Here is a 22,268-nt window from a genome sequence, read left to right as displayed (position 1 = left end):
TTTTTGTAAAATGTATTATTACAGTAGGTATACAACCAGGCAGTGTTTGTTAGGTCATTGACAGAATGGCTATGTAAAATGTGTATGTGTTTTTTTGGAACCAAGAGGGTTTGGAGGTTAGTCCAATATGACTACACTATAAAAATGCTAGTTCTAAAAGTGCTGGTTTTGTCTATTTCCTCATCATGAGAAAACTGCAACTTAACTTTATCATATTTTGATTTCATATTACAATTGTAGTAAATATGTAGTGTGCTGGTTTTGTTGTCAGTGTATTTACACATACATGGTATCACTAGCAAATATGTTCTTGGATGAATTGTGAATATGGCAAAACAAATCCAAATAATTTATTTACACTGTTATATGTGAACTCTAAACATTAGTATGCTTTCTGAACAACTTGCAATAAATTTACCATATATGAATACAAATCCATTGTAAATTATGCAAAATAAAACCGATTGGTGTATTTTATAATCAACTTTATTTCCTAACATACACCAAATGTACAGCACAAAACACAATTTTGTTGCTTTGAATGTAAGAAATATTAATTTATGAAGACACCATTTACAAACTACTCCAAATAAAAAATGCATACATCACTCCTTACAAAAGGCCTAATTTACAGTGCAGCTCATTGATGCAGTTTAACACAAAAATATCAGTGCACGTTACAAAAACACATCAAGTACAAAGGAAGCAAATAAATACAAACATCCTCAGCAAACAATTCAAACACAGATAAATTAATCCAAAAGACATAGCAATAAATACGTCTGTGATTTTATATTTAAATTAAATATAGAACACATTAAAAATGTTTAAATTAAATATTAATATTTCCAGTGACTGTTGGACTGTTACACGCGAACTGCTTCATCCCTGAATTTTCCAGCATCATCATAAAGGAGGAGTTCAATAGCTTGTCAGTGGCGTTTTTCATCAGATGTCCGCCAAACTCATGCATTGCCTTTTCTGTTGATGTCACATTTGAGAAGCTTGTGGTTGTTATCCAAGATTATGTGCCAATTCAGTCACTAAAGTAGTTCTCAGGAATGAAGACATTAAAGATTTAAAAAAAAAGAAAAAAAGTTGTGTGATGCATAGCTAAGTGGATATAACTTGCTTTTTAACCACTGCTAAAACAACAGTAGTAAATTGTGTTGGTTGATATAATGATTACATTCGATGGTACATTGTGTCACTTAATCAGAAAGTAAATTACAACTCCTAAGAATATACAATATCTTTCTTTTTTAAACTAGAATTAATAGTTTTAAATTGACTCTAGTCGCAAACCATATATAATGCTGAACGATGATCATTGTGCTATAGAACTTAAAGGAGCAATCCAAGCCATCGATTTTTCTTGGGGAGCGTGAATTTTTTTTAACCATAGGATTGAAGCAACCCATTGATTTCAGCTCTGGGATCCTCCTGCTTCCAGAGATACTAACTACTAAAGGGAGTGCCAGTATCTCTCTGCTTTCCAAAATACCGTCTCACGTAGGCAAAAAGAAAGCCGCACTCATGACTTCACGACTTCACGGCTTCCTATTCGCCTATAGGGCACGGGAGCTTTAAAAAGTGGCCATTATGTGATCCTCGGTAGCCCCCACTAACCGAGCAGGGCAGAGACAGGCACCTACAATGAAGGTAAGGATCTCCAGAAGCATGGGGTACCCGGAACTGAAATTTATGCGCTTCAGCTTTGGAGACCCCCCTGCTTCAATCCTATGGTAAAAAAAAAAATAGCAAAAATATCACTGGCTGGGATTGCCATTTTAATTAGTTATTTTGAGCAGGTTTATAACCAACATGAAAACCATATACAATTTAAAATAAATACTAATACAAACTAAACTGTTTTGATGTACTTTAGAGAATTAAAAAAGCACAGGTTTAAATCAATCATTTACACTGAGGCACATATGCACAGTAAACTGGTGCATATAAAAAGGCAGTTTAGCTGGCTCTTTACATCATCTATTGCAAAAATATACAGTTTGTGAAAAGAAATATAAATGGGGGGGGAAGCATTTCAAGTTAGGTTTATTTTTTAAACCCCTTTGCTGCGAAAGGGGCAAGTAATGGTATGGAAACGCGTTACTGACCCCTCAGCAAAGGGATTCCCTTTCATGAACTTGACATTTCTGTTATTAGCAATTATTAAATCAAGATGAAATCTAATTGCAAAACGTCCCATGTTAGCAAGAAGTGAAGAAAAAAAACAATTTTATGAATGTGTGATGCTGCATTCATGTGATATGAATGAAAGATAAAATGCCACCTTCTGTGGAAGTAGATTGAAGTTTGCTCAAAATGCCAAAAAACTACTTCACCGAAGCTTTGAAAAAAATGGCTATTTTAAAAAAAAATCCAAGACGCTAACACTATATCTCTATGTGTTTTCATTTTCTATATTCTAAATGACATGAGGTATCAGTGATGTGTATTATTCAAGAACTAATGACATGATTTTGGAGTCTCAGTCCTCATGGTCATTCATTATGAGATCAAATAATACAAACATTGAAATGTTGCTATTTATTATTATTATTATTGCTAGCAGAATTATTGAAAGTAAAATGTATTTCCAAAACAAGAAATAAAACTGTTTTCTACATGGTTCTTGTTATCTGTACTTGCTTTCTTTTTTCCCTGATCTCTTGTCACAGCGATAGCACATTTCTGGCTTAAAAATCAACAAAAGGTGAAACGTTGTACAAAAAATATAACAAAGACCAACCATTTGAATCACTGAAATAACATTTCTTTTCATTCCCACAACTTTTTTTTTTTTTAAATTTACAGAATCATCTCTTTCATTGAATCTATTTAAAATCCACTCAGAAAATAAATTATAAAAGATATTTGTAAAAATATGGTAAGCCCAACAAAAGTTGTTAAAAGGTATGAACAAAACCTCCTTTCGATCTGAAATAAATACAATTTATAAAAAATAGTCGCACACACCTTTTTACATTCAGTTTACAAAAGAAAGAGTGCAATAGAGGAAAGAAATCAGCTCGAAGAAGTACATTAAAATACACTAATCAAGTGCATTGCTGTTAGTTTAAACAGTCATTATGTTTTTTTTTTTCTTTTTATGACAGCTGGGGAAAAAATTAGTGCAATGTTACAATTGTTAAATGCAGCACACCCATCTATGGTACCCTCTTTACCAGTACATGAACTCCTGTCAGATCCACATGGAGTGTACTCTTAAGTCATTTTGTGTTGCTCAGCAGATTTTTGCATACTACACATGGATACCCTTCACTGCCTGTTTGATGCTTTCCAACAGAGCTTTGCATTCTGGGGAGTAATCTCGCTCCATATTGCTGTACATTTCTGTAAGAGTATTCACATATGCTTCAAAATTATGTTCGCCAATTGGTTCCTAAATGAAGTGAAGAACATATTTTATACCAATTAGAGCTTACAAATGAGGAAGAGAAAATATATAGTCCATAAAACATCAAAATATTAAACTGACTGCAGAGAACCAAGTTATATTAAACAAATTCACATTAAAACAGTATGAACCTGGTATAAGCATACCATAGACTAAATGTTGTACATGCAAAGATAACACACAGTGATAATAACACTTTTGTATCAAATAAAAGTGTATAAAAAAGGAAATGAACTCACATAACACATAAAAATATATCAAAGGCCAAAATATTGTTTTTATAGACTTATGTTCTTTATTTTTTGTGTACCGCATACTGTACAACATTTTATGCACCCCTACATGTGTCATGCTTGTTTTCTTCTACGTTCTCTATGGCAGCCATTACTCATGGGATAGCGCCTCCTCCTTACAGCTGGTAGAACAAGTATATATGAGAGGTTGTTACCCCCCACTTGTTCAATTAATCTTTTCCTATATTAGCTGAAAGATGGGCGCTGGGCAGGTTCCTTGCCACTTTTGTTTTTCCATATTTTTTCAGAGGCCCAATCTCATGCCGCCATAAATGGAGTAGGGGGTGAGTTTCCTACCGTTTCTCTAAGTCAGGTGTCTGCAACCTTTCAAGGAAGCAATTAAAAATAAATAATTCTATGACCAAAATATTAGCGAGCTGCAACACATGCAGTAATATGACGACACCCTCACAAACCCATACATGATAAGTATATATATATATATGCATTAAAACGACAATCTTACTTCAATCAGAATAAGGTAAAGGAAATTATGCATCTGGTAACAGAATGCATCTCACAATAACAAGTCCATAAGTTTTTTTTCATTGTAATTCCAAAACAGTTTAAGTCATGTCATTTCCACCCTTGGCCAAAAACGCAAAGTAAATAAATTATGCTTGGTCCTGCATATGTATTTACTATTTTCCTCCTCTCACTCTCTCCCTGCTATCTCATTCTCTCCCTCCTCCCTACTCTCTCATTCTTTCCTCCTCTCTCACCCCTCCTTCTCTCTCTCATTCCTCCCCACAAACTCAATTCAACTCGTCCCTTCCCTTCCACTCAATCAATTCTCTCCACACACACAATTCCCCCCTCCCCACACTCAATAACCCCCTTCCCATAATAATGACAATAACCCCCATCCTCCAATACATTCACATACTCAATAAATCCCCTCCCCCAAAAAATAACCACCCTCTCCCCAATACACACACAATAACCCCCTCCCAAATACACACACAAATAACCCTCCCCCAATACACATACACTAACCTGCCCTTCCCAAATACACACACACACACACATACACACAATAACCTCCCTGCTTAATATACACACACTAACTCTTTCCCCAATACACACACAAACACACTCAATAACCCCCCTTCCCTAATACACACATACAATTACCCCCTCCTCATTACACACACAAACCTTACCTTGGGGGAGGCCTACGGAACCATGTCTATCCCGTGGGTGGAAGTTAGGCTCAACCGCCATGCATGAGGGTGTGGAGCTTCCACTGACGGCAACCAGGGAGAGCTGGCACCCAGCAGCCAACAGAGGGCTAGGACAGTTGTCCAAGCTCTCCCCCCTCCCTCCTGTTGGCACCTCTGCATGGAAGTGCCAGCCGACCAGGACCCAAGACTGAGCCACCAGTTGTGGCTGAAAAAGCCTCATGCAGCTCGAATGCCACAGATTGCCGACCTCTGTCCTTAGCTTACCTCAAGAATTTCTGCTTTTTAGCCACTGTGGTAATGCTAATGCCAGTCGTATACAGATCTGCGAGGCATCTTCCCCCTGAGGCCACGGGAGCCACTTCTCTGTGAAGCAGAGGTGTGTGGATGTAACGACACTGTGCTTCGGCACTGGCAGATAACATCATGATGGGAAGCTTTTTTTTGGCGCCAAAACTCTGTTTAAACCTCTAGCACACACGGGATCCCCACAAGGGAGGAAGCTGGTTCTGGATGGCAGGTATTTAAAAAGTATGTATTTGCCCTGTTTATTTATTCCCTTATTGATATAAAGCTAGCAGTATGTCTGTTCCTTCTACAGTTTCAGGGGACCAGAAAACAAAGCAGCCAAAGCAAGAGGCTCAAGTTGTCAAGCCCAGAAATGCTATTATATATTAAGGCTAAATATTGTGCAAAGGCTGATGTTAAGCTTACTGCTACAGTGCCTAGCTCAAAAGATTGTGCACAGGAGTACATTAAGAAGATGCCTGAAGAAGAAAATTCTGCTCAGTTAACTAATTTCAATGATTGGATGAAAACTTTGCTCCTACAGTCTGTTGATAATGCAGAGTCTTAGGGTTCTTTAATGAGGCCCACTTAACAGACTTAATTGGATTTGCAGCCTGACAATTTGAGTGACTATTTAGAACAGGCAAGTGTTTCATAGTTGAAGATGGTTCCTCGTCTGATGAGGAAGAGGCCCAAGCGAGTGCAGTGTCCTTTAAGATGGACACTATAGACAAACTCATTAAGAATATGAGATTGACGCTGAATATTGAGGATACCAGAGAAGAGCTGGAGGTCCTGAACCACTCTTTTTGGCTCTAAAAAATCAGCTAGAACATTTCCTGTTCACAGTTCTATTAATAACATTGTGAAGATGGAATGGTCATCGCTGGATAAAAGATCAGTAGTGACTAGAAACTTCCTGAAAATGTACAGTTCAGTAAAAAGGACTGCAGTACCTGGTAATACCGCCAAATGCAAACACAGCTCTCACCAAGATAGTAAGGAATATCACAATTCCTGTAGAGGATGAATCTTCTTTAAAAGATCCTATGGAACGAGAAATGGAGGGTGCTTTACAAAAACAATACTCAGCTATCTGAATGATGCTGAAACAAGCAACAGCGATGGCCTTTATCTTGAACAGTCGGAATTCAGATAGCCAATCTAGAAAATAGGATTGCCGCAGGAACATCAAGACAGAAACTGTTAAAGGACTTTTTGAATCTTAGGCCTCGTCCATAGTGCAAGATACGGAGTAAGCTACATAGCTCGAGCTACAAACAAACGTGTGTATTCCAAAGCACATGGCCATAGTGAGAACGTGCTTGCACGTGAGATACAAGGATACCAAAAGCAGAGGAGACAAACTTGTTTGTTATTGCAGCGAGACAGCCTTGTCACGTGAGATCTTTTATAGATCTTTTATAGCAAGGAAAGCTTATAATCAAAATTGAGATTCATGACAGCAAACCTGAGACCGGGGTCGCTCTGGTCAACCAGCTTTATGTGGAATCATCAAGAAGCAAGAGTGAGCCCCAGTCCAGAATTCTACACTGATGGGGGTCAGACTGGCGAGATTTTTGGATCGCTGATTCCAACCACAACAGACTTTTGTTTTTTTGCAGATTATAGCCATGGGGTATTCTTTGGAGTTTCTGAAAATACCTAGATTTAGCTTCAAGGAATTATGTCTCCTAAGCAATCGAAAGAAGACAAGCGGTTCACGATCTGTTAGCCAATATGTCAATTCAACCAGTTCTGCTTCTCAGAGAGGTGAGGGGTTTTATTCAGTCCTGTTTCTAGTACAGAAAGCATCAGGAGGATTCAGAGCCATTCTGAATGTAAAAAAAAAAATCAATGCCTTTCTCAACATCCCGTCCTTCAAGATGGAGTCCTTGAGGGCAGTTATTGCTGTAATGGAAAGTGGAGTATTTCTAGTCTCTATAGATTTAAAGGATGCTTATCTAGATATTCCAATAATAGAATAGCACCACTGGTTCCTGAGATTCTGTTATTACGGCCATCACTATCAGTTTAAGGCACTTCCTATTGGACTGGCCAGAGCTCCCAGAACCTTCACAAAGGTCATGGCAGTGATTGCAGTATTAAGGCAAAAAGGCATTTTGTAGTCCCATACTTGGACGACTGGCTGATCGAAGACCCGTCAGATCAAGTTGCCAAAGATCATGCGCGCACCTAAAGAAAAGCAGGCTAGTGCCAGCTCAGATCCTTACATTTTTGGGAGTCATGTTCCACATGACAAAAAAATCTCAGTCAGGAACTTACACAAAGGCAATTTTTTAATACTTCCGGTATGAACAGTATTGTACACTGACGCAAGCCTCTAACATTGGGTCGGGATTTCTCAGGTTCAGGTCATCCAACACCTCTGGTAGCATCAAGAAATTGATGCTACCAATCAATGTATTGGAAGTTTGAGCGATATTCTATGCAATGCAAGGTCTTCAGGCCACTTTGAAAGGTTCCCCGTTAAGGATTCTATCTGACAGAACATGGAAGCTTTCATGATCCTATGCTGTGTGGAAAACAAGAGTCCATGCAACTCTGCAGCCAATATTTCAGGAGTCAAAAATTGCAAAGCCGTCTTTCTCAACAGGCATTCCATTATACTAGGTCAATGGGAACTAGACCAAATGTTTTTTGATCAGTTCGTTGGGAAATGGGGTTACGTGCAGGTCGATCTTATGATATCAGCTGTCAACAAGAAAGTACAGGTGTCAAATTGGTATGACAAGGAAACCATAGACCGGGATGCTTTGTCAATCCCTTGGGATTTCCATCTCTGTTTCATTTTTCCCACATTCCCTCTGCTTTAGCAGGTAATGAACAAGTTCAAAATAGACATGGCTCAGGTGCTCCTAAAAGCACCATATTGACCCATGGTTTGCAGACTTCAAGAGTTTGTCAGTTAAAGAGCTGTGGGTTCTTCCAATGTTTCCTGCATTATTGACTCAGGGTCCTTTTTGCTTCCCCAGTCTTCAATTTCTCAAATTCATGATGTGGAACTTGAAAGGATGTCATTGAAAGTACACAGTTTCTCCAGTGAAGTTATATTGACAGTTTTGCATTCCAGAAAGCTAGTGACTTCTAGTATTTATTATAGCATATGAAGAGCATTTATACGTTCGTGTAAATTGCGAAAGGTGGACCCGTTGAAGCTGGAAGTCCCTAATATACTTGACTTCCTTAAGCAGGGATTCCAGAAGGGTTTAAAACCAGCATCTCTTAGGGTCCAAGTATCTGTATTAGGTGCATTCTATCATATGCAGATTGTCTTAGATCCTATGGTCTCTAGATTTATTAAAGCAGTGTCAAGGATTATGCCTACAGTACTTTTAGTATCCCATTCTTCCATGGGATCAGAATCAGGTGCTACAGCAACTCGCTTTTTCTTCTTTTTTTTAAAAACTGATTCACAAGCTCCCTATGAGATTGCTCATGTTTAGAGTTGGTTTTCTAGCAGCAATGTTTACAGCATGTAGGGTTGTAGAGCTCCAGACTTTATCGTGTCATGAACAATTTTTTCAGATTGACCAGGAAACCAAAGAACTGTTAGACTTTCATATCAATCAGAATATTACAATTCTCTAATTTATCCCAACCCCTACTTCTAACAAAGAGCATCAGTGGCACAAAATGGAAGCAGTTAGGGCTCTAAAAACATACAGTATGTGCAAAGGACTTTTTGATGAAAACCAGAAAGGGTCAGACAGCTTCTGTAGCTTCCAAATCTAGATGGGTTTAGGCAGCTATATTTCAGGAACATAGAATGTCAGGAGAAACTCCTCCTGTATGGTTAAACACCTGGGCCGTTGCAACTTTATGGGCAGAAAAAGCTCATTCCTCTGCCCAGGAAATTTGTAACGAAGCAACCTGGTCTTCCTTACACACATATTATTAAAGCATTACCAACTGGATGTTCATTCATCAGCAGATGCACAATTTGGGTAGAAGGCTGCTGCAGTGAAAAGAAGTGCTCCCTCCCACATTCTTATAATTGCTCTTGTACATCCCATGAATAATGGCGGCCTTAGAGGATGTAGAAGAAAAGAGGAAATGTACCTTCTGATATTTCAGTTTCTTCAAGTCCTCTTTGGTAGTGTACTTCCCTCCCTTGAGTCGTCTTATGTTTTGCATATTTAATATTTTTTGTTCTTCCTTTTAAGAGACCTTTGACAGAAGTTAACTGACCTAGGCCCCCCTCATATAGTGGTCAAAAGAAGTACTTGGCCTACCAAATTTCCTCTTTCTAATGCTGCAATATATTACGTTATTTTCTAATATGTACCGGGTGCAAATCCTCCCAGGGTACATGAGGAAATAAATGTAGCGCACTTTCCCCCACCCCCTGGGAGATATGACAGTTACTGTGTATGTGGTACGTTACCTGCGGCTCAAAGGAGGCCTGGGCCTCCACTGCTCGGAGCCTGGGGTGCCTCACACTGCGCATGCGTGGCATCTTGCGCATGCGCGATCAGATCCAGTATGGTGGCGCCCTGCTACGGGAGCTGCCAATGCCTCCGGCAACCGGTTCGCCTGCCAAATGCTCCTTGCTTCCGCCGGCACTCTGCCACCGGTATTCTCCCCACGTTCCCTCCCAGCCTCTGCTGCCAGATGCAGCTGCAGCCAGAGGTAGGGGGCAGACGGGGGGCCAGGGCGGACCCAGGCTATACTCTCCCCCTGGTGAAAGGACCAACGTCTCCGCTTGGGCACAGCGTAACACATATTTAACTTTAACCACACAACGAGTTATATAATAAAAATGCAGTATCATATGTACAACTTTTCACATGAATCGGCTTTACATTAAGTTATACAGCTCGGTAAACATGACTATGACCGACTTGATCTTACTGCGAGACCACCGTTGAGCCTCATAATGGGGTGCTCCAAAAGAATCATAGGCTACCCATTTGGGAGGGTACCTAGTACGTTGGCTTCTGTGAAGCCCTTCTTCAACTCCCTCTGGGGAGTAATGTCCATATTCTTGATGCTCAGCCTCTCCCATTGGGGGTACTAATGTCTCTGTAATGTCTCTTTAGGGTATGAATCAAGGACTTCTGGGGCCCAGAGGGGGACTCATTGGGGCTACTGAAGTAGGCATTTGTTGGCTGGACCCATTACCCATAGCTCCTTTGGGTGGTGCCCCTTGTATTCTGGGTGCCCTTTGAGAGTGTCCTTCCAGAGGATCCTCTGCAGTTTCGTTTACTGTTTCTTCAATTTCTTCTGAGCTTTCCGGCTCACCATATAGTGGTGTAGCCCCTATCTCTGGTTCGTCATCTACCACTTGTGGGATAGGTAATAGATCATTCCAGTGCCAGACCCTTACCCGGCCATCCTTGTCTTTTATGAGGTAGACCGGGAGGCCCAGCATCTGTGAATCAACCTCGAACAATCCATCTTGCCAACGGTCGTTCAATTTATGTTCCCCGGGGATTCCGAGGTTACGGAGGAGAACAGCGTCTCCAGGACAAATCTCCTGATGGAGGACCATAAGGTCATAGCGTCGTTTGTTGTTAGCATTCAGCTGAGAGGAAGACTTTATGGCTAGCTGATAGGCCCTTTGCAGGCTTTCCTGGAGCCGTTGAACATAACACAAATGCGTCGTATTGGGTACCCCATCGGTCGATACCCTCAGACACACGTCTACAGGCGGGCGAGTTTCTCGACCGAACATGAGGAAGTATGGAGAGAATCCCGTGGACACATTGCGGGTACAGTTATAAGCATGTACCAATGCTTCCACATGCTTTCTCCACTCACGTTTCTGAGCACCTTTCAGGTTACCGAACATATTGAGGAGGGTCCTGTTAAACCTCTCCGGCAGAGCGTCTCCCTCTGGATTATAGGGGTCATTCGGGACTTAGTGATGTTGAGTAGCTTTAGTAATTCTCTGATGAGTTTACTCTCAAAGTCCCTCCCTTGATCTGAATGTAGGCAATTGGGTAAGCCATAGTGCACAAAGTACCACAGGATCTTTGCCACCGTGATGGCCTTCTGGTCTTTGGTGGGGAAGGCTTGGGCATAGCGGGTGTAATAATCTGTAATGACTAGCACATTGCCAATGCCTCGGGCGTCTGGTTCAATACACAGGAAATCCATGCACACCAGATCCATGGGACTTGAGCTCTTCAGGTGAGCCATTGGTGCGGCTCTGGTGGGTAGGGTCTTGTATTGGATGCACCTGGAGCATCGGCAGCAGTGTCGCTCTATTGACTCTCGCATCCGTGGCCAGAAGAATCGGTCTCGTATCAACCCGAAGGTCTTGTTTACGCCGAGATGGCCATGTTCATCATGTTGTGATTTCAGAACCATATATTGCGGGTTCTTAGGTAGGACCAGTTGCCTTCTATCCGGGTGGTTATGGTACAGCACCACCCGATAGAGTAGATTATTATCGATTTCGAATTTGTCCACTTCTCGCATGAGTATCGCGACCATGTCGCTGGGGGCACGTTTCTGAATTGCAGGATTTTTTTGCTGGACGGCCTGGCGGATGATGCCAGCCACTGAATCCCGTATTAGATATTGTACCAGATCCTTCCACGCAATGATCTTGTCTGGGGTGATGTTCATTCCCTCTAGGTTACAGTAGGCACCATGAATGGCCTTGGATTGGCATCCCAAGGAATCCGCGACCCTCAGGTCTGAGAAGGCCACTTTATCTTCCACGATAGCCTCCGTCGAGCACATAGCTCGCATCCCTGGTCCAGGGATCTCCTCACATAGGTCATCGTCTGGGGTGGTATTCAGTCCCGGTCTTTTGGATAAAGCATCAGCTCCAATGTTCAGGGGCCCTGTTTGCCACCGGTGGCCAGTGGCGTCCAGTTTGGCAAACGTCAGTATGAATGTCAACGGATTGTTATCTGTCCGCACTTCAAAGGCGACGCCATACAGGTAATCATGGAGATTATCAACGATTGCCCACTTAAGAGCGAGGAATTTCAATTTATGGACAGGATAATTCTGCTCGCTGGGGGTCAAACTGCGGCTGACATAGGCCACTGGTCGGAGGCCAGTCGGGTGCTTCTGGTGCAAGACTGCACCTAGGCGGTTGAGGCTCACATCTACATGAACAGGTGAAAGAAGGCAGTGCAATGCCTGCAATAAATAGAGGAGGCTAATGGTAGCAAAAAAAACTTTTAATGAATAAAAGGATCAAAAATCACCCCTGGGTCATCCAGCAAACGCTCACCTACGCGTTTCGGGCCGTGCGCCCTTTATCAAGGTGAGCGTTTTCTGGATGATGTTTTGATCCTTTTATTCATTAAAAGGTTTTTTTGCTACCATTAGCCTCCTCCATTTATTGCAGGCAGTGCACTGACTTTTTTCACCTGTTCTACTTTTCCTGCTTGGTGGATTGCACGCTGTTCAGGATACCTGATGGGACTGCTCCTCTGGAACTAAAAGTGAGTTTTTTCTTACATACTATGCCTAGTTATTATGGTTGGGACAATCTTTGTACTGTTCATAGTGCTGGTTAGCACTAGATACTAGTCCCTTGCCCTATTAGGGTATGTTTTCATTGCTCACCATCATATTGGTGTGATCCCGACGGAAGAATTATTACAAAATTATTGGGACTCATGTTTTGATGCACCGGTAACCCACATTTTGCATCACATCTACATGAAGAATGTAGGGATGCTCGGGATCGGAGTACGCAAGAACGGGCGTCTCCATTAAGCTCTTCTTCAGGCTTTGAATGCTGTTTCACAGGTGGCCATCCACTTGTCGCCAAATGATGTTCGCGCGGAGGTGGCTTTCCGCTCAGTATCCTCGGGGTATATTTTTTTGAGGAGGTTGTTTGTTTCGCTGGAATACCCTTCCACAAAACAACGATAGTAGCCGCAGAAGCCTAGGAATGAGCGTAGTTCCATGACGTCTTCTGGTCTGAGCCAGTTTACCATCCTTCTGAGATTCATTGGTAGTTTGGGAAGACAGAATAAACTACACAGATTGCACAGCAAAGTACAGTATTACCTTTAACAAGCCTGTAAATCACTGACACGTGAATGTATCAACTGTTTTTTTTATTGAAAACACAAAACTTTTCTAATCATATTGAGCTATTGGTATTTCCTTGTGTTTATTTCCTCATATACACTGGGAGGATTTGCGCCCCGGTACATTTAGAAGGTCTTAACTTGGAGCAGTTCTCCACCTGAGGGGGTTGTATACACTTTAATATTCTTAAGATTGTCTGATTTTTGTGAAGTCATTGGCACTTATCTGTTTGCACAATATATTACAGTATGTTAGCAGATTATATATTTTAAAATGCATTTCCCTTTGGAAGTATCTCTGTTTACTTTTAAGTTTACATGATTGTTCATGCACATAATAATTGTTGATTCTCCCAATAACTCTTGAGAGAAAGCTGTGCCATCTTTTAATTAGTAGGTCAAGGACTTTCATTTTATAACTTTTATTTTTCGCCTTCAAAAAATCTCGAAGTTACACCGAACAATAAAAATACAGGCATACCCCGCTTTACGTACACTCACTTTAAGTACACTCACGAGTAAGTACATATCGCCCAATACGCAAACGGCAGCTCACGCATGGGCCTGTCATCACGTCCTGAACAGCAATACCGGCTCCCTACCTGTACCGAAGCTGTGCGCAAGCAGGGAGACTATAGAGCCTGTTACAAATGCGTTATTTACATCAGTTATGCACGTATATAACGATTGCAGTACAGTACATGCATCGATAAGTGGAAAAAAGGTAGTGCTTCACTTTAAGTACATTTTCGCTTTACATTCATGCTCCGGTCCCATTGCGTATGTTAATGCGGGGTATGCCTGTATATATATATTTATATATAGTTATTGAAATATACTATAGCTCTTTCATTATACAATACGTGATGTTAAAATAGATGAATAAATATAATTTATTTTCCTTTTGGAATAGTTAGATAAGAAGAACCAAAAGAACAATTATGTATACACAATATTACATACTGCGAGGATTGCAATCACAAAGAAAAACCTGAAGATTTACCATTTGCGGAAGCTTGATATCTGCAAGACTTGAGATTAAGGCTTGGCTCAGACCGGCCAACTCCTTCAAAAGGCTCTCATTGTTCTGTTCTATTAGTTTATTCTCCTCCTCTATTGTTTTCAGATTTGTTTCCATTGATGTGATCTAAAATTGAAACTCTGTGATTATACCTTATGTAGAGTTTATAAACAGATCTCATGTATAATTTGCGATACAGATGCTTCAAGATTTCAAAACAAAGGTACTACTGTACAATGAGAAAATTAAATAGTACAACCAACATACAGACGAGACCACGACTATTCTAAAGCTTGCCTTAAACTAGCCCGGTTACATTCTGGGTATGTGCTGGGTGTAACCTGGCTAGTTTAAGGCAAGTTTAAGGCATTTCTGCATTGACTAATGAGCCATAGGATTAACACAGCAGGGGTCCCTGGCAGTCCCATTCAGTTTGACCCCGGCTGTTAATCTGATTGGCCATTAATCAATGCAGACATGCTGGGTCTAGTTTAAGGCAAGTTTAAGGCATGTATCCAGCATGCACCTGGGTGTACCTGGGTCTTTTTGGCGATTGCCACTGGTTTGTTTTAGAATAGTCGCAGTCTCTGATGTATATGGATATCTGATCTATGTCAGAGTCCTGTAACAGTATACTTGTCAAATATTTGGGGCATATTCACTGGTTATTTTTTACATATTAATTTCTGTCATCTCAATTATAAATCACCTAAATCAGAAGAAATAGGATCAGGACAAAAAAGTATGGTGGCAAAAAACAAATGGCATGATCAAATGAGACTCATGAGGATGTTTAGCCACTAGCCGGTGTGAAAAGGAAGGGATTTTTCATCACACCTTAGATACTTATACCTTGAAGTGGTATAAGAAATTCCCTTTGCACAAATATGGTAATATGTAAATACACTGCTAATTGCATTTCTTATATTTGCGGTCTGTGTGTTAGGCCCAGGGATTGAAGCCACAATAGAATAAAAATAGATTAAATAGGTGGCGATTAGCAACTTTTCTACACATAATGCCAGCCTGAGGAAAACCTAATTTCTTGCAATATTTGAAAGTGCAAACACTAGCAGTGCACACAAGTGCATTTGTATTCAGAAATAAAGTATACAAAACACATACAACTTTAATGTGAACAATCATAAGTAGCAGTAATATGGGAGGATATATTTAGGCCATTTGGGATTATCATTTGAAAAATATTTTTGTACTTTATTATGGAGCATGCAAACCAAGCATGATGTTTCAAGCCCAACAGGGCTTTCAGTCAGGTGAGTGATTCAAACATAATTATATGAATTACAGTATTTTAACCATCATAACATACAGTACAAAAATTATATATCAATGGCGCTCTGCACTAATAAAATATAAACATATAATATATAGTAATGGAAATATACAACCAGTGGCGTGTATGTTTTTCCTGGGAATGGATGTTCCACATGTGATGGGAAAACATGTAAGGGAAAAAAATCACAACATAGTGTAATACTGTAAGACATACATACAAACATATAACATAAGACGGACGCTGGGAACAACAGGTGACCAATTACAAACCCATTTAATAAAGCATATCATTAAAAATACATAAAATACATAAAATAGAGACTGTTAGGACACTAAAACTCAGGTGGGGGTACCTGCTTACCAAAAGTAAGAAGGTATCAGGCAGTGGATATATAAGAGTATCCCCTCTATGGATGGCTGCTGCACCGGACTGCTGGGCTCACACGTATGTTGTTAACCGTGGATAGTGCTTGCTCCCTCTGTTTGTGGCATCCGCCTCTGTGCGCCCTGGACACGGAAGATTCTCGTGTCTGCCGGGGAATGGTAGTTCCTTCCTGCTCGGCTGTTGGAAGCGCGCCAAACGGAGCTGTAGTGAACGCGGATGGATATCCGCCCGGATTCGGCAGCCAACGGGCATCTGCTAGCAGGTTCCAAGGGGGACAGGATTCACCACCGAGTCTGGAGGACCTCTTAGAAACACCCTACGCCTTTCGAAAGTCTAGCTTTCTTCCTCTTGGAACCTGCTAGCAGATGCCCGTTGGCTGCCGAATCCGGGCGGATATCCATCCGCGTTCACTACAGCTCCGTTTGGCGCGCTTCCAACAGCCGAGCAGGAAGGAACTACCATTCCCCGGCAGACACGAGAATCTTCCGTGTCCAGGGCGCACAGAGGCGGATGCCACAAACAGAGGGAGCAAGCACTATCCACGGTTAACAACATACGTGTGAGCCCAGCAGTCCGGTGCAGCAGCAGCCATCCATAGAGGGGATACTCTTATATATCCACTGCCTGATACCTTCTTACTTTTGGTAAGCAGGTATCCCCACCTGAGTTTGAGTGTCCTAACAGTCTCTATTTTATGTATTTTATGTATTTTTAATGATATGCTTTATTAAATGTGTTTGTAATTGGTCACCTGTTGTTCCCAGCGTCCGTCTTATGTTATATGTTTGTATGTATGTCTTACAGTATTACACTATGTTGTGATTTTTTTCCCTTACATGTTTTCCCATCACATGTGGAACATCCATTCCCAGGAGAAACATCCACGCCACTGGTTGTATATTTCCATTACTATATATTATATGTTTATATTTTATTAGTGCAGAGCGCCATTGATATATAATTTTTGTACTGTTTGATACCTGACTGGGGTTCAGGGATATATCATAGGCTGCCTACACATTAGGATATAGCGCTACCTATTTGTTTTGTATCCATCATAACATACAGACCATGGAAATGAGATAACACCTTATTAATCCAATATAAACCAAACACACAAATGTCCCACCATAATCTTCTTTACAACTGACCCAACACCAGCCTTACTGTTAGCTTTCACCAAGGAATCAAGTACATTTCTGACTATATTATATGAAAACAGCAGGGGAGATTATTACTGCTAAAGGATATTACATAGTTATGGATCACTTTTGAACACGCCAAAGGAAGAAGCAATCTAGTAGTTTTCATGCTCCAAATCTTATTAAGAATCTACCCTTAAATCAGCTGTTTATGGTCAAGAGGATCATATGTGATCCCATATATTTGGAGTATCTACTTTATCAGATGGCTGAGAAATTCATAGAGGACACCAACAAATGACAATTAAGGAACACCTACAGACTGCAGAGAATGTACAGAAAGAGCACCTTCTGATAAGACAAATAAAGAATGAAAGTAAAAACAAGGATAAGATTGGTAGGATACCTTTTATATCAAACTATCTTTCTGCTTCTAAATATATAAAACGATGAATTTTACGTAATTGGCATGAGTTCAAAAGTGATCCATTACTATGTAATATCCTTAAATGTACTCCACTGTTCGCATATAATAGACACAGAAATTAACGTGCTTTCTTGGTGAAAGCCGACAGTAAGACCATTGGAGAATTGCAGACGATAGTAGGACGTCAAGAAGGATGCTTGGTATATTTTCATTCCTGAATTGTAATCATTGCAATTCAGTCATCAAGGCAGATTTTTTTCAACATCCCACAATGGGTAAAACATACAGTGCAGAATAAAAATAATAATAATAATGTGATTTATCTTTTATGGTGTGCCTGTGGCAAGGGATACATTGGTAAGGCTATCAGACCCCTCCAGAAGCAAATTACTGATCATAAGTATTCTATATCAGCTGGATTGTTTGTCTCCAAAAGGGATACATGAAGTGAATGACTTCAGAGTACTTTTATAAGGTGTCTTGCATTTATATTCTTCAGTGAGAAATATTGGTTGCTACAGTATACAAGTTATATCAATATCTTTTGACTTTGTTTCCTTTATAGGATATAGTTTTAGTATAGCATGGATTAAGGTTTGCAGTTTTATTTTGCGTTCTTTCTATTTATCCTTTTCCACTTACAGTATACGGACCTATTTTTGTAGCTTCGATAAAATTGCTGCCACCTCGAACAGTTTGGCATGACCCCATCGAACGGTTTGACATGTGTGTTATCACGGTATTCAGAAAGAATCAGAAATCCTTACCACAAGTCACAAACCGTGAGGTAGGAAAATGCCAATACCGCTCAGGACAGCAGTCATGTAATCTCAGCCTTTTTGTAAGTTCTCCCCATGTGATCTGCCTGAAGTTTGTAAGAGTATACTCGGAGACAAGGTTAACCGAGTATATGAGCACTCAATCACAAGGGTGAATAGTGAATGAATTAAAATACTTTATTGTCATCAATGAATAAAATATAGGGGTATAAAATAAGTATACAGCACTAGGAGTGACTGAAGTCAAGGTAACATCGCTGTATAAGCTCAGTTGACCACAAATGTGGTACATTCATAACTGGATGTCTGAATGTAATGCTGAAACGTGACAGCCTATAATAGTGTATAGTATGGGATAATACTCTTAATATAGCTGTGTTGTAGTGAGACAGATACTGTAATTATTACTCAAATGCTACCTTAAAGCCCAGTGCAGCGGTAACTATATTGGGGATGGGATATAAGAACCTACAGGGAAATTAGTGAGGTTCAAAGATGCCTAATAGATAATGATCGTTGGCATCCCCCAAGTGTAGGTATAACTGCCAGCCAGGGTGCAGTGGCAGAAGATATTAGGGTATCAAAGAGTGTATAGGTATCAAAGAGTAGAGGGTTATTCTCCCAGAGGGAAGTAACCCAAAGTCGTCAGTAAACTGTACCAGGTCACCACTAATGCAGGATGTATAGTGAGGAAATGATTCTGCATAGATCGTAATCAGAGATCAAGGCAGCACCTAGAAGTCAGGCTGGGATGTCGTCCCTGGTAAGTACCTGCTGTAAAGTGTTGCAGCAAAGTAATCCCGTAGTCAGTTTGTCTGCTGGTGTCAGTAAGTAGGTAAGTGTCCGATCACCCCCTCAAACACAGATGACGGTACTCGCAGATCAGCTGCAATCTGTGCAGTGTCGAGTCTGCTCATACACTGGTAAGCGCTCATATGTTCATGTTAGTGCCTCCCTGTGGCAATTAAGCTTACGGAAGGACCGTAATGAGTGTAATCATAGGGTGGTAGTTAGAAACATCCGTTTGGCATCTGTGTGCTTAGAGCATTTAATAGCAAGTGAACACACTGCAGTGAGGGTATGTATGCTGACCTCAGAGTCATCGGTACTACCTATTAGTGCATTTATCCCCTACATCGGCACTGATCACGGTATATCAGTGTGGATGTGCTCGAGGATATGCTTAGAGTATTGTAGCAGCGCGTCTCCAGAGTAGAACGGCATTAATTTCAGGTCCAGGGACCCCCTGCTTCCCGAGATACAGGCCCTGGTATGGGGTGCCGGTATCTCCTGTGTGTTTAAACGTCTCGGACACGTGATCTGAAGCAGTAAAAAATAATTTTTTTCTTCTAAGTCCTACCGCAAATCCCATCCCGTCACCCTTGGGGTAGCGAGATAAAATCTGTGAGTAGCTTGCTAGGTGAGAGCCTTGATGTTCTCATCGGAGCTACTAGAATAGGGTCATTTTCTCAAAAATGCGAGTTGGAGCTCTTTTTGACCTTCCGCTATGTGTGTTTGAGCCACAGCGCTACCGCTCTGGGAGATGCACTTCCCGAGCTAGTTTGGCAAGTCATCGAAGCTTTCTGAATAGGAACCTTGCCAGATCATACAGGAAGTGCTCAAAAAGCTTGGTGAGTTAGTTATCAAAGATACTTTCTGTTGAGGGATCAACTTGTTATATTATTATTTTCTATACTACATATATACACTACAAATATATGTGAAATGAGTACACCTGTTTGCATTCCAGCGGGTTGCGTTTCAAACGACTGTCAGGTGATAAGGGTGACATCATTGCGCACAACGTGATGATGTTTTGGAAGGATGTTTGTCCCACTGTATTCCAATGACACTAATGATGTTGTGGCATCATTGGGTCAATTATAACGTTTTCGTCGCAACATTTTTGTGGGTTTGATTACTATTGAATTAATGAAGGTATTATTTCATTTTTGGGGTGTGTATGTTATGAGGGTTTAAATACTGTGATTCATATGACTTTGTTTGACTCACTCACCTGAATAAAAGTCCTGTTGGGCTGGAAACTTTGTGCTTGGTTTGCATGCTTCATAACAAAGGGCAAACTTATTTTTCAAATGTGTGGACTTGGAAGTCCTTTTCTTGAGGATAATTACTTAAACAGTGAGTTCACTTTGAAAGTGATACATTTTTATCTGATAGGAAATAAAGTATTCCACATTGCAAATTTATATGTGGAATAACATCCCACTGTACACATAAATAATGTTGGATTTCAACGGAGGTTGACAGACAATTGATGCTAAAAGTGAAATCTCAGATTTTGCTGTACTTGGTGTTTACTATAATTGCTTCTCTTCCCAACTACATAAAGAAGTCTTCACAGTCATCACTAGGTACAGTACATCAGCTCCAGGCCCTTTCTGCCTCCTTCTACTTACCATCAACTTCAGCACTTTCCTCCTCACTCACTGTTCTTGCCCTAACATTTAAAAGTGTGAGAAAGGTCAGACTCTCAATTGGTGACCTCTTGTAATTTCTTGGCAAATGTAGACTATCCTCTTAGTATTCAATCATTTTTATCTCTTAACTTGATTTCATTAAATAATAATGTTATGTTAACTTGTTGGAATACAAATAGGACGTAACCATTTCCAAAGTATTTGGGAGTAATGCATACAGTACATGGTTTTTCTAACCTGGGTCTGAAGTTTCAGCATGTCAGCTTCTATTTTCAGATTTGATTCATTCAGTTCTTTGATCTCTTCATCTAGATTCATAATATCTTCCTCATTTTCCATCCCTGTAAGGAACATTGATATATTTGTTAACAATTAACAGTTGTATGCAGTAAGATTGTAACATTCAAAAAGTTAAGGTATCCTATGTACTTAGTGTTGCAAGTGGCTTTTTTGGTGCAAAATTAGTGCATGTCAAACTCAATTTCAATAAGCACATCTGTGCACTTACTGTATGTACTAAATTCAAATTTCTGCATACAGGTATGCGTCAGCTGCATCAAAAAACATTTTTTCCCCTTTGTTTTGGTGCACAGAAATGGACTGCACTTGGCATATACAGATGGAAAAGGTATGTTTCTGTGTAAATGGTAATATTTCTGTGAGCAACAAAATTAATTAAAATTGTGACAAAATTGTCTGTTCAATTTGGCCTAATCTTAAAAAAGACTATTAATAGTGTTGGCGCAGAATGAAATTGCTATGTGTGAACTAAGAAAATTGTTTGAACCAGCATAGATGTTTCATTACATAGCTTAACAAAATGTATTCTTTTTAGAGTATGGCCATTATAAATATTTTTAACCTAGTAATTGATAATGAAAATAAAAAAAGACAATTCTGTTTTAATTAAAATTGTATCAATCAGTAATTCAACATGAGTGATGCACCAAAAATTATTTCAAATAACCCATTGAGCGTTATATGTAGCTAGATTTACTATGTCTCATACCATGGCTGAAAAAGCTTAAAACCGCAGCTTCGGAGATGGTGCTACCACAATCGTGCTATGTGGGGTCCATACTTCCAGATCAAACCCCCCACAGCGATTATCCTCTGGCATCAGAGAAGTCGTGGTTCTGCGGCTTTTCCCAGTGCCAGAAATAGTAAGTCTTGCTACATCTGGGTGAAGTCTTCATACATAAGACACACATTTTGTGATGGTTTGTATTATTTTTTAACACAAACATTTTGACGAAAAAAGAATTGAAAATAAATTCTTAATACATAGGCCCCAAGGTATTCAAATGCATCCAATTTTAATCAAAATATATTGTAATTTGAGAGTAAATTACAGACTGGCTTATTCTTTCTAAATGTAGTAAATATCCACAAATATGCATTTAATCTGTATTATTCATTATGTTGCCAAATTGTCCTTTGTTCGTATTTATTCTGCTTAAATAAAAGAAAGGCAAAAATAATTGTCTTGTATATGGTTTTATCAGGAAAATACCATGTTATTATGTCTCATCTAGTTCTTATCTATCTTTATGATGCAATGCCT

The 22,268-nt window shown here is 40.1% G+C and overlaps 1 protein-coding gene across 10 annotated transcripts in view; it reads right to left on the bottom strand.

The window, feature by feature from the left end:
- Positions 1–470: 470 nt before the first annotated feature.
- ST18 (ST18 C2H2C-type zinc finger transcription factor) overlaps positions 471–22,268 on the bottom strand; it is a 235,555-nt gene continuing 213,757 nt past the window's right edge. For all 10 annotated transcript variants that reach the window (XM_075584429.1, XM_075584458.1, XM_075584439.1 and 7 more), the window contains 3 exons: positions 20,942–21,045; positions 14,217–14,360; positions 471–3,409 (listed from right to left, as the gene is read on the bottom strand). In XM_075584429.1, the coding sequence (XP_075440544.1) occupies positions 3,269–3,409; positions 14,217–14,360; positions 20,942–21,045 (389 nt within the window). In that variant the 3' untranslated portion in view covers positions 471–3,268. The remainder of the gene's footprint in view (positions 3,410–14,216; positions 14,361–20,941; positions 21,046–22,268) is intronic.

This window comes from Ascaphus truei, chromosome 2 (genome assembly GCF_040206685.1).
Source record: "Ascaphus truei isolate aAscTru1 chromosome 2, aAscTru1.hap1, whole genome shotgun sequence".
Classification (NCBI taxonomy): Eukaryota; Metazoa; Chordata; class Amphibia; order Anura; family Ascaphidae; genus Ascaphus; species Ascaphus truei.
This window is presented reverse-complemented; position numbering and strand designations above follow the sequence as displayed.